At 39.4% G+C, this 13,078-nt stretch overlaps 1 protein-coding gene across 3 annotated transcripts in view; it reads left to right on the top strand.

Annotated features, from left to right (window-relative positions):
- The window catches only part of LOC136864583 (anionic trypsin-2), a 111,797-nt gene extending 101,398 nt beyond the window's left edge, over nucleotides 1-10,399 (top strand). The window contains exon 6 of one of the 3 annotated variants that reach the window (XM_067141794.2): nucleotides 8,010-10,399. In XM_067141794.2, coding sequence (XP_066997895.2) covers nucleotides 8,010-8,309 — 300 coding nt within the window. In that variant the 3' untranslated portion in view covers nucleotides 8,310-10,399. The remainder of the gene's footprint in view (nucleotides 1-8,009) is intronic. The other 2 variants (XM_067141786.2, XM_067141776.2) reach the window with 2 other exon arrangements.
- Nucleotides 10,400-13,078: the final 2,679 nt, after the last annotated feature.

Here is a 13,078-nt window from a genome sequence, read left to right on the forward strand (position 1 = left end):
TCGCTTGCCATGAACCATCAGATCGTGATTGCCTTTCGTGTCATCGCAAGAACACTCTTGCCTTGTACGAATCGCAGTCGTGATGGGAATACTTTGGTGCGTGGGATTACACGGTCTTGCTGCCGTATACCTCGAGCACGCTCCTTTACGCACATCCCTGTGCTCATCTGAGTGACCCTTGGATGTCCTTGGAGTCACGATATTTGTGATGTTATATTACTGTTGGATCTTTGTGCCCTATCTTTTGTTTGCATATCAGTGCCGAAATGTATGGCGGTGTGGGTGTGTTGGGGTACATGTGTCATATCGATAACCCATTTAGATTATTGATTTCCATGCCGATTTTAGGCTTGTTGTTTTGTGCCCGTGTTGGCTTCTCAGTGTATTATTTCTTTTTATTACCAACACGTTTAATTTATTTAATCCCATCGTTTTTTCGCAAATGTTCTGACCTCAGTCATTTATTTTGTTTTGGTCTTTGATTTACGAGCTCCTTTACTCTCTTGTCTTTAACTTCCTGGAGTTCTCGGAACATATATTAGCTTGCTTATTCCTTGATGCGGGGGCGGAGAATGAAGGTGACGGATTGTTATAAAAAAACAAGGGAGAGATAAGATGTATACGAGTGGATAGGATGACATTTTTTCGAGGAATAACATATCCCCAGGAACGTGTGACCTTCGTGGCTTGTAATTATTTGAAATTGTCTTTGATTACATTTTAAAAAGAAATGAAATGTTTTGCCCCTCAGTGCGATTGCGTTGAAGAATTTCATATTGCGATGTGGAAACATGCTGGAATTTTCAGTTGTGAATGGCCAGGTTACTACCCAAATGCCAGCGATTGTAGTACGTATGTATTTGTTTTAATCACTATTCTTGTGTTAATTTAATTCACCTCGTTTTAATTTGATTCATTTTGATTGAATAAAACTTGCTGTTTGCTCATTCGGATTTCATTCCAGTAGCATTTGGACTCGATTTCCAGGTCGGGGCTTTAGTTTGTCGGCCTTTCCCAGTCACGGTCCATGGTTTTGCGTACGCATATTATATTCCACCGATATTATTGTTTTTATTCTTCATCGGGGAGTTATCGTGGGTTCCAGTACAGTATGCATTTTACTATGAGTAAGGTTCGGATGTTAAGGAAAATCATATTTCTTTCCTGAATATATTTAACAAAAAATCTGAAAAATAAGTGTTAATGATGGGTCCCTGATCCCGTTCAAAGCAATTTTATTTCGATTATAAATGCATATTTTAGCCGTTTAAATTGTTCCGGTCACATTTCCTTATCTATATAAATAAAATTGTTTCTGTTTGTCTGTCTGTTTGTCTGTTCCACCATCACGTCGAAACGGCTAGATAGATCTCAATCAAACTTCATATTTAGGGTATACTCATCCCGGGAAAGGTTTTGATATGCATATCATTTTAAAATCCTTGAATAGACGGGGGGTTTATAGGAAAACCAGAATGGTTTTTCCACCATCACGTCGAAACGGCTGGATAGATCTCAACCAAACTTCATATTTAGAGTATACTCATCCCGGGGAAGGTTCCGATATGCATATTATTTTAAAATCTTTGAATAGACGGGGTGTTTATAGGAAAACCACAGTGGTTTTCCTCCATTTTCTCTTATACTATTGATTTTCTGTAAACTTCGTTTACCGTACGTGAAACGTCTCTTCATTATAAACAACTTTCGTTATGTTCATAATTTACCTTACTCTTCACATGACGGAGAAATTTACAATTTTCTGCTGGTATCATGCTCTGCATTGAGTGACCGACAGACCGACAACGAACCTACAGGTTACCATGGCAACATCTCTGACTGCATGCCACCAGCGAAGTAACGTATTGCCATTTTCCTTATCATGCTTTTAAATTCGTGGTTGTTCCTTGGGTAGATGGCTAGAGAGGTGTCAATCGGCTCATCTGCGGGATATTGGCGGAATATCGTTGGAGGTTATAACCGCCCTCGAATAGATTAAGTTATAACACCATTAGTCATCTTCTTATTTGTTTACCTAAGAATAACTGGACCTAAATTTCTCCTCTGTTACCGCTTTATTATATCCATAACTCACACTAGCATAATTTATTGAGGGGCATTTGATTTTCCAATACATTCACTTGGCATTTACATATTTGTCGTTATCCGGCTGTCCTCAGTTATAATCCATTTTCTATTAGTTTCAACATTCTTAACTGTATTATTTTCTTCCTTAATTACGCCGTATGTACGTGAGTGCTAGAAACTACTGGATGAATTTCCACCTAGATTCGTATTTAGTATACACCTGTCCTTGATAGGTTTTAGGGCAAATATTGTTTCTAAATCCCTGAACTGACTGGGGGTTTATACGAAACCGAAACAGTGATTTTGCACTTCCAAAAAATATACACAACCAAACTTTGTGGAAGTCTACCTACCTTGGTAGAAATTAATTTCTAAACCTTTTTTCTCATGTGCATCATTTCGATACGAGGATTAACAAGGGAGATATCATTAACGGACCGTTTTTCTGTACAAGTCCCATCGGACTTGACTCACGAGCGGGTGCGAGTAAAGCGTATTCCTTACAACTTGAAAACTACTGAAGACATTCGAACCAAAATTTATATTTAGCATCCACCTGTCCAAAGATAGGTTTTAAACGTAAATAACATTTCATGTTCCGGAATGGACTGGCGGTTTATAGGGAACACAAATGGTGATTTTACTCTTCCACAATATATACAGAACAAGACCAACCTGACTGGAAATCGACCAAACCTGATGGAATTCCACCTCTAAACCTTTTTTTTTCATGTGCATTTTTTCGTCAGGAGGATTAATAAGGGAGATTTCATGAATGGTCACTTTTGCAGGTTAAGTCCAGCGGATATAGCCCAAAAGGTGTTTTACATGGAGCAGATTCCTTATCTATATAAATCAAATCGTAATGACTGTGTGCCTCTACACTGACTATTTTGGCGAAATTTTCGTACAGTTTTCCGTTTAAGGGGTAATAATAACATCTCCATAATTTTTGGTTTAGTTTCCTGTAAGTCCTAATTTTTACCCGCCTCGCCCAAAATCCACATTGTGGCATAATCTGCCAGAAGAATAAGAAGATAATTGAAATTTGACAAAATTATACGTTTTAGCCTGTAACGAATGGAAAAAATCCTATATCATTAAATTTTTCATTTTTTATCCCCGAAGAATATCGAAATATGCAGGCAATTTTAATGATGGTGCAGACCTTCGGAAATTCCTATCACATAACGGATTGCACAATCTCTGTTCAATTTGGAATGATCTACAACCTTGGTCTTATGACTTTTTGCCGTATCTGTATCCCTTTCACATTTGATTTTTCTCTATTAATCGATGTTAAGTTAATTTGGAATTTTCACCTGCATAATTCATACTTTCAATTACTTACATGAAATACAGAATCATCAAGCTCTTCACGAAAATTGGCCCAACCAGTAGCCATATGTGAGCCAAATCATATGTATGTAGCTGTCACATAATTATCCGAAAAGTAATGTAATGTGAGATAATCTTACAAAACCTTTACCCTGTTCCACGTTTCTAACTCAATTTGACCCATGAATAGATGACATATAATAGGGCCAGCCATTTAGGCCACTAAATCCGGCGTGTCTTATGGTATAATCCATTGTCGATATGACGTACGTTTAGTAGCAGTTAATCTGCAAATGAAGGTCTTCAATATTGTAAACACGCATATACTTTCGTATGTCGATCTATATATATTCACTGATGTCGATTTTTAGCGATCGAGAAGGGGTGGGTCTGCTATTGTAATCAGTACTCCCCACACCGACTTTGACTGGCAGTAGGAAAGGGTTCCTTCTCCAACTCCTGTGTAACTGTCATTAGGAAGGAAGACCTACAATTGTAATGGATAGTTCCCTTCTCGATTTGACTTGCAGAAGGCAAGTGAGCATGCAATTTTGTTTAAAACTCCCCTATCCGATTGTGTTTGGCAGTAGGCAAGGGTGCCCGCCATTATAAAGAAATGTCCTCATCTAAAATGTGACTGGCATTAGGCATAGTGGCCTGCTATTTTGATGGAAACTCATCAACTTGGTGTGACTGGCAGTAAGCTGGCTGGCAGTAGGAAAATGGGCCTGGCATTATAGTGATGCCTGCACAACTCAATTTCGAGTAATAGGGTAATTGCCTGTCATTATAATAGAAACTTCTCAACTGTAATCTGTCTGGAAGTACGAAAGGGGGCTGCCATTTTAACGAAAACTCCCCAAATCGATTCTGTCCGCGTAGTAGGCAATGGGGCCTGCAATTATAATGTAAACTTCGCACCTCGATTGTGAATGGCAGTAGGCAAGTGAGTCTGCCGTTATATCACAAATCCGTAACAAACACTTTACATTGGAAACAACGTACGGGAACCTCCCCATGCTCTTTCTCGGATAACGCTAAGAGACATGAAATTTTAAAACAATCTTATTTACTGCATGTACACTATTTACTTCGATATTCGAATACAATGTAGTATACCGTAGCGAAGCACGGGTACATTCGCTAGTTTTAATATAAGGTTATATTTTGTTATATTTTGAGCTTTTTTGCTTAAACTGAGGCGTTGTTTCTGACAAGGTACATGTTATCTACGTCCATTTCCGAACACAGGATTTCCAAATACTCAGTATATATATTTTTCTTTCTTTTTCTGGAACAGACAGGTAGCAAGTTTAGAAAACCTGATTCGGAGGACACCTCATTGAGGAGGATGTTACCAATCAATTAGCAAACAAGGAAAATCCCATATTTTTTCTTGCCCAGTTCATCCCAAACGGGTCCACTTACAGTCCACTTCTCCTTTCACACCAACGATTTTCAACAGATTGATCATACTTCTAGTACTACAGTGGATCCTATCAAAGAACATTTTTACCTAAAATGAAGTGCAGTGAAGACGTAAAATGAAGAAATTATCTAAAAGAATTCGGTGCAGCGATCTTCAGAAGGCCTGCTGACGGAGCAATTCTCTTTCATAAAGCATCTGCAGTTAAGATAGCACCAGGAAAGCGATTTAATGTAAATGCATATTGAAAGTTTTACCGTACTGTAGTAGTTTCAGTTTGCATGGTTTAACCTCTCTGCAATATTATCACTAATCACTTTTTGTTAGTTAAGACGTTTAATGTTAGTAATACTCTCATATGTGCTACCTATCACTAAATTCTATGTTATATTTTACTTTTCCTGCCGGTCATATTTAGCTAGATTTAAACTCTCAAATGGTGAGGTGGGGTAGTTTATGGCACCAGTCAGACTTTACACCTCTACCACTCTTGCCTTTCCTTGTACCTTACTCTCAGCTGAAGGCTAATTCCCGCCTGAAGTGGCTTTTCACTAATTATGTCCGTCTTCGTTCTATCCAGTTTTTAAATAATAACGGTGCCATTATTAACCCCACCTCACCGTTTGCATAAGCATATTGTACTTTTCTCTCTTATATATTTTACGAATTTGATGCTACAAACTTCAATTGTTCGTGCAAGTATTGAACTTTACATGTTTCTACTCAGATGCAGCTCTCAAGGAAAAGTTTCTGTCACTGACCCCGATTTTCCAGACTTTGTGAACAGTGTACTAAATTCTGATTGCGATGGGAACAATGCAAGAGATGGGTGGATAACGATCCTGAGTTACAGTTTGGAAGTTCTGAAGCAGAATCGGACGACCAATACTGTACTGTGTCACTTTCAGCCATCCAGTGTGCAGAAAATGCCGTTCCGTTCCTTGTGGCGAGTGTCCAGAGAACAGTACACTGTGCGAAGTCAAACAAAGGTCCAAAAAGTATGTCTCCTTTCTGTATTTTAGACTCTGATAGGGTTTAATAATTATTTATCAGTATAAATTTTGGAATCACCTAAAGCTGAACGTTAGTATCTTTTAGGATCTTGCAATTCCTTCTCCAGTTTACTGAGATGAAAATCTCGACCTTGGATCGACCAGGATTCGAAACTGAGTCTTCCGGGTGAGAAGCCAGCGATAATCCACTGAGATACTCACGCCCCCTATTATTGTTATTCATAGTAGTAGTATGCGTATGGCACGAAATCACATTTTGAAAGAGCCATATACTGCACAAAAATAAATTTATTATAATCTAAGGTCTAAAACAGAAATATAGTCCAATAAGTACAGAATTTTGTCCAATAACCAGACCAAATTTGTTAATATATTCACTTGGGCTCTGTAATAACTTCTGACAGCGTCGCTAGGAATGTTTATTTGGTCTTTTCACATACGTTATGAGAATATGTACATTTTTATGACTATTTTTATGTTGCTGCCAGTTTTGCTCCACCTCACCATTTGAGGATTAAAGGCATGTTTGCTTTCATATTTTATACTTCTTTAGGTCATAAACTTCCGAATCCTAACTATTAGTCTTTCTTAATGCCTAAATGAATTATTAAGAAAAAGTGTATTGGATGTTAATTGGAGGATCCCAGGCCTGGCCAGTTAAGAGTCCTGACTTGTCCATTCTAGATAATTTGAGGCTCCGTTAAGAAGATATTCACCACCATTCTTGTGAGCTGAGGCGCAAACCATGGAGTTTAGGAACAGGTTACCTAATGTTTAGGAATTTCAATACCTGATACAGTGAGCAAAGACGTGCTCTGTACTTTCTAAATTATCTAGTTACATCGCTACCGTAGAACACTTGAAAAGCGGGCTGCTGTGACAACCATTCATAAATACGTACAAATGGTTTCATTCGCAGAACTTATTGTCGAATTTGGCGATGCATTTGGTTGTGTTACGATAGCAATGTTTCTCACACTGATGTTCTAGAAACATAATGTTCAATATATGTTAAGGCATAAAGCAATTGGTAATGTATTTATGAAATAACGAGCGAGTTGGTAGCGCGGTAAAATTCGCGTAGCTGTGAGCTTGTGATTTACACTTTCAAACAGAAGATACCATTCTTTTTCTTTTCTTCACATTTCCTATCTCTTTATCTGTTAAAAGTATGGTCAACCATCAGGCAGTGATCAGGAATGAAATACAAGTTGACTCAAACGTCTGTCAACATTTGACGAGGCAATACTTGACGGAATATTGGAGAGGTAATAATTGACACACATGATTGGTATGACATGGGGTTTTATTGACACCAAAATAAAGTACACATGACCAACAGTTGGAGCTGGAGAGCGACACGTCAGGTACAAATGGCTACACATGCTTGACATGACATGGGAGTTTTATTGACACCGACGAGTGTACAAACAGGCCAATAGATGGTCCTGGACAGCAACACGTCGTGATGCTGCATAAGACCCGTGTACGGTATAAAAGGAGCTGTCTTGAGAGAGGGAAAATTGTATAAATTCTGGTAAATCTTGTAACTATAAATTTTAAAATTTGGAAAAATCAATATAGCACTTAGCGAAGAGGCCGAACCCCCTCCAAGCTCCTTCACCAAATCAAAGCTGCCTACCGATCTCCTACCTCCTTCAAATCTCTTGGCCAGAAAGAAGGTGTTATCTTCTAGTTGGACTGCCTCTCCCCTTCGGGGAGGGGAATGAAAACCTTCCTGGGTACTAGGAGAGAGCGTCAGACGCGCCTGCAATCGCGGCGTGTTGACGTTACCAGAAAAAGCATTGTTAGTGAAGCTTTATTTATCTTCGTGTCAATGAAACTCCATGTCATACCAATCATTTGTGTCAATTATCACCTCTTTACCTCCAACATTCCGTGAAGTATTGCCTCGTCAAATGTTAACGGACTTTTGGATCATCCTGTATATAGATCGCGAAAGAATGGAAGGAAAACAGGCAGTCCAAATCCGTTCAAATTCCAATCAGTTCTTCAGAGGAAGATACTAACGATTGCAGGCACTTCTTCGCCGGAATATTTGTATTAGGACAGAGTGAGAGTAGATCTAAAAGTAACTGATGTGGTGTCTGAAGAATATGGCTCCATATGTATTTTCTTTCCAGGGCGACTCTGGGGGACCTTTGGTGTGCGAAGGGCTACTCACAGGGATCATCAAGGCTGGGAAAGGCTGTGCAAAGCCAGACTATCCCGGGACATACACGGAAGTCGCCTACTACGTTCCTTGGATCAAGAAGATTCTTGCGGAAAACCGTGAATACTACAGCGACGGAGATATCCAATACCACGGGGAGGAAGAAAACAGTGAACTAGACCAAAAGTGTGATGAAGGTTTCGATGTATCCAGCTTTCGTCTAGGCTTCTCTCATTGTGGAGATTACACTAAAGTTACAATGACTTTTTGAAATATTGCTTTTAAAATAGTTGATTAATTAACATAAGTTTTAAAAACTGCCCAATAGCAATACAGTATGTTTACAAATTTAAATTTCTGATAATGTTAAATCTCACGGGTACCGGTACCTCACGTTACGTCGGGCTTCTTGTGAGTCACGTAAAACATAGTCTTATTCTTTTCTCTTCCCAAAACTTCTTCATTCGTTCACTCCTTATTTTTCTCTGCTCCTCAGATATTAAAAATTTGGGCCTGTTCTTCCGCTGCTTTTCGTGGAATTTGTGGTCATCTACTCGAGTTCTGAACTGCTTTCTCTCGAGGATCAATCTGGTGTTATTTTAATTTCTCCTGCGTCCTTCATTTGAATCATAAAAAATATTTAACTTCACTTTTAGCCTACTATCCATGTAGAGCATAAAACACCCAAATTCGAAGGTAACTAATCAGATGCAAGCTGTTTATTATTTCGTGGAAATCACAAACCAATGTATTGCATGGAGTTAGCGAGCTTTTCCTTTCCATAAATATTATTCCGGTAGTTGGCACCACTATCGCATGTCAATAGAAGATGAGAATGACACAAAAACAATAACTTATGACTTCGAGCAAAATCTCCGTTCCCATCACAAACGGTTGTGATGAATTTTACCTCAAGCAGATGCGGTTGGATAACTTTGGTGTACATCGAGATTTCATGGAGGGAGGGTGAAGTTTTATACTAGAGCCGTTCAAGACTAACTGCAAGTATGACCACAGGTTAAATAAAATTGCCTGACGCCTAAATATTCAGGCAAGTCACCAAACCCTTCTGTGAAGCAGTACTGTATAGCTTACAACAACTGAGTATCAAATATCCGACAGAGTCTGTTTATCTTCGGTTCTTTCTGTCTGTGTCAAATCTGTCCCTTCTGGTTATTTCTTTGTTTACCGTAGAATCCTACCATTATTCACAACAAAACAACATAGTCATACAGTATGGTGTTTCTTCTGTTTTAATTCCTAAAATGAGTGAGAAAATATTTTTGTTTTGTTTTGATTATTATACACTAACCATTATTGCTGTTAACACAGCGAAAATACAAAAATATATAATGTAAATCATTTGGAACAAGAATAGATACCCTTGGTTACAACATTAATGTTCGAGTAAGGAGTTAGGAATGGACACAATATATCATCTCGTCAGAACCACTACCAGGTAAGGACAAAACTCTAATTTTACACCAAAAGAAAAGAAACATATAGAACTGTGAAAATGGTCCAGAAATCCTAGGAATTGGTACTTCAAAATGAAATAGCTCAACTATGTAAGTAAGTAAGTAATTAAGAAAAGAAACGTCAGTTCTGTTCATAATATTGTCCATGTCAGTTACTTGATAGGGAATCGTGGCATTTAACTATATTCTGTTAGCTACACAGTGTTGTTTCTTAGGCTGTGAAATACGCAGGTGTAATGCCGGTTCGCTACGAAATGCTGGACCGAGTACAGCCGTTGCATTGTGCTCGCTGACCGGTCGAAGACAAACTGAGTATAAGCCAGTTTATGTAGACCCCTTCTTCTTCTTCCTCTTCTTCTTCTTCTTATTGCGTTACGGCCTCTGTAGGACCACGGACAGCTCCTTCATGGATTGCATTTTCTTCTTCTCCTCCCAGAACCTCTTCATCCTTTCTCTTCTTCTCTCCCGCTCTTCTTCCGAGATATTCAGTATCCTCTTCTCTTGTCTACTCCACTGGTGACTCTCAATCCTTTTCCTGTACCCATCCCTATCATTGATCTCTGGCATATTAGTCGGTATGTACTTGCTTCTCCAATTTTTCTTTTCTTCCACCTTGATCCCCAATTCCGACCAATCTTTCCGGAGTTCAACTACCCACTTGGTTCCTGTCTTTCCTCGTGTCCTCACTGTTGTTTCCCATACTCTTTTCGTCATTCTATCCATATTCATCCTGATTACATGTCCCGCAAACCTTGCTCTTTTCAGTCTGATTTCTTCTGAGATTGTCCTCATGTTCCGGTATAGTTCTTCCCTGGGTCTCCTCATCCATCTCTCACCTCCTCTCTTAGGGCCTAGTATTTTCCTCAATACTTTTCTCTCCTCTTTCTCTAGTTGTTCCGCACCATTTCTTCCTAGTGCTATTGTCTCATCAGCATATAATACAGCATTTCTCACCGTTGCCTTGTAATGTCTAATCTTTGCGTCTGTAGATATATTATTTTTATTGTATATATTTCTGGTCATACAGAAGGCTGATCGCATCTTCTTTATCCTCTCTGTTATTCCCTCATTACTCCTATTCCTTCCTGTTATAAATTCTCCTAGGTACTTGAATTTGTCCACCTTTTGCACGGTGCCTTCCGGTGTTGTCCAATCCTCAGTGGTATTCAATGTCTTTGTCTTGTTGTAGGCGATCCTCAGTCCTACCCTTCCGGCTATATTGCTTAAGTTGTTGAGTTGTGTCTTTGCATCTTCTTCTGTCTCACTTACTATAGCTATGTCGTCCGCAAAGGCTAGACAATCTTCTTGGGCCCTATTGTCCTTTTTGTCCCCAACATGCGTCTTTGGTATTCCCATTGTCTCATTCATTGTTCTCCACTGCCTGATGACTTCATCCAGAGCTATGTTGAACAACATTGGTGATAATCCATCTCCTTGTTTGACACCAGTGTTGATATCAAATTCTTCAGAGAGTACTCCTCTAAATCTCACCCTTGCCTTTGTGTCTGATATAATTTCCATTATGAGTTCATGTGTAGTGCCATCTAATCCTCTGTTCTTCAGGATTCTTCCAAGGGTTTGTCTGTCGATGGAGTCATATGCCTTAGTGAAATCTACAAAGGTTACCACCGTTTTTTTTGTTCTTTAAGGCCCTATGTTCTATCAGTTGTTTCAGTATAAATATCTGTTCTATGCATCCTCTTCCCTTCCTAAATCCTGCTTGGTAGTCTCCAATTGTACTTTCTAATTGTTCTTCCAGTCTATTGAGCAGGACTTTCGACAACACCTTATAGCCAATCTCTAGTAGCGAAATTCCTCTATAGTTGTTTGCAACCCTCTTGTCTCCCTTCTTATGTATTGGTATTATGATCGCATTCTTCCATCCTTCTGGTAACTTCTTTGTTCTCCAAATCTGGCCGATGATGTTGGTCATGTTGTCTACTGCCTTGTCACCTCCCCACTTAATCATCTCAGCTGATATTCCATCTTCTCCGGTTGCTTTGTTATTCTTTAGATCGCTTATGGCCTGTGCGACCTCATCTCTAGTTGGAGGACATGACTCTCTCTCTTCTGTGTTTGTCCCCAGCTCCAGCTCTTCTTCAGGTGGTTCACAGTTTAACAGGTCATGAAAGTATTCTGCAAGTATCCTACAGTTCTCCTTCTTACTAACTGCCAGATCCCCATTCTTATCTCTTATAAAGAGTTCTCTGCCTTTATATCCACTCAGGCTCGTTTTTGAATTTCCCAAAAATGTCTCTACTATTGTTTTTCCTGAAGTTGTTTTCAATTTCATCCAATTCTTGCTTCATCCTCTGTCTTTTGGTCCATCTTATGGTTCTGGCTGTTTCCTTCCTTACTCGTAGGAAAACTTCCCTTATTTTCCAGGTTCTTCTTAATGCTCCAGTCTCTCCAGGCTTTCCTGCGATTCTCAACCGCTTCCTCAGAGTCCGTATTCCACCACCAGTGTTTCTTTTTCTTTTCTTCCTTTCCCCATATTTCAGCCTGTTTCCTCATATTCAGCTTCATGTCATCCCATCCATTGCCAGTTTCTGTTCCTTCCTCGTATTTGGATCGATTGTGCCGTAATTTGTCTCTGTCTATATTTAATTTTCCAGTTGGTCTACTTGTCTGTGGCAGCCTACCCCTGTGCGGAATCCAAAGACACTTGATTTCTGTAAGATAGTGATCTGATTCTATTCTTGTGTTCTTTCTGACCTTTGTGCTCATAATCTCTTTAGTGTTTGTCCGATTGATTGCCACATGGTCAATCTGGAATTCCCTAATGTGGGTGCATGGGCTTGCACATGTCTTTTTCTTATTCGGTTTGGCCCTGAAGTGAGTTGTCATAAGTCTCATTCTGTGTTCTCGACATAGTTCAATTAACCTTTCTCCGTTTTTGTTCGTCCTCTTGTGTGCTGGGTACTCGCCTACTATCCCCTTATGTTGCTTCTCCCTCCCTACCTGTGCATTATAATCACCTACAAGTATCTTTACTTGTCTGTGTGGTATGCTTTTCAGTGTATCATCCAGTTCTTCCCAGAAACTGTCTACAGCTTTCTTGTCTTTTCTGTTCTTGTCATTAGTAGGCGCATGTCCATTTACTATGGTATATTTTTTGTTCCCTGCTCGAATTGATAACGTGGATATCCTTTCAGACCTACTCTTGTCTATTATGAATCCTGTACCAAAGCATGTAGGTGTGTGTCTTCCTTTTCCCACTCTGATTCCTGGTTTTCCTTTCAGCACTATGAAGCCTTCTGACTCCACTGTGTCTTCATCACTATATCTTGTTTCTTGCATGGCTAGTATCCCAATGTTTCTTTCTCTCATCTCATCTATTACCTGTTTAAGTTTACCAGTCTTTGTCATTGTCTGTACATTTCTGGTCCCCATCCTGAAAATCTTTTTCGTTTTGATCCTTTTCGAGGTTCTTGGGAGCTCCGACTCTTCCCATTCGCACATTCTGGCAGGTCCCCCAGAATCTGAATGCCTGCTTGCGTCAACTTTGGTTGACGGGGGATTGTCCCCCTGGGGTAATCTCAATTCTACAGTGCGATCCATT

This window comes from Anabrus simplex, chromosome 1, assembly GCF_040414725.1.
Source record: "Anabrus simplex isolate iqAnaSimp1 chromosome 1, ASM4041472v1, whole genome shotgun sequence".
NCBI lineage: Eukaryota > Metazoa > Arthropoda > Insecta > Orthoptera > Tettigoniidae > Anabrus > Anabrus simplex.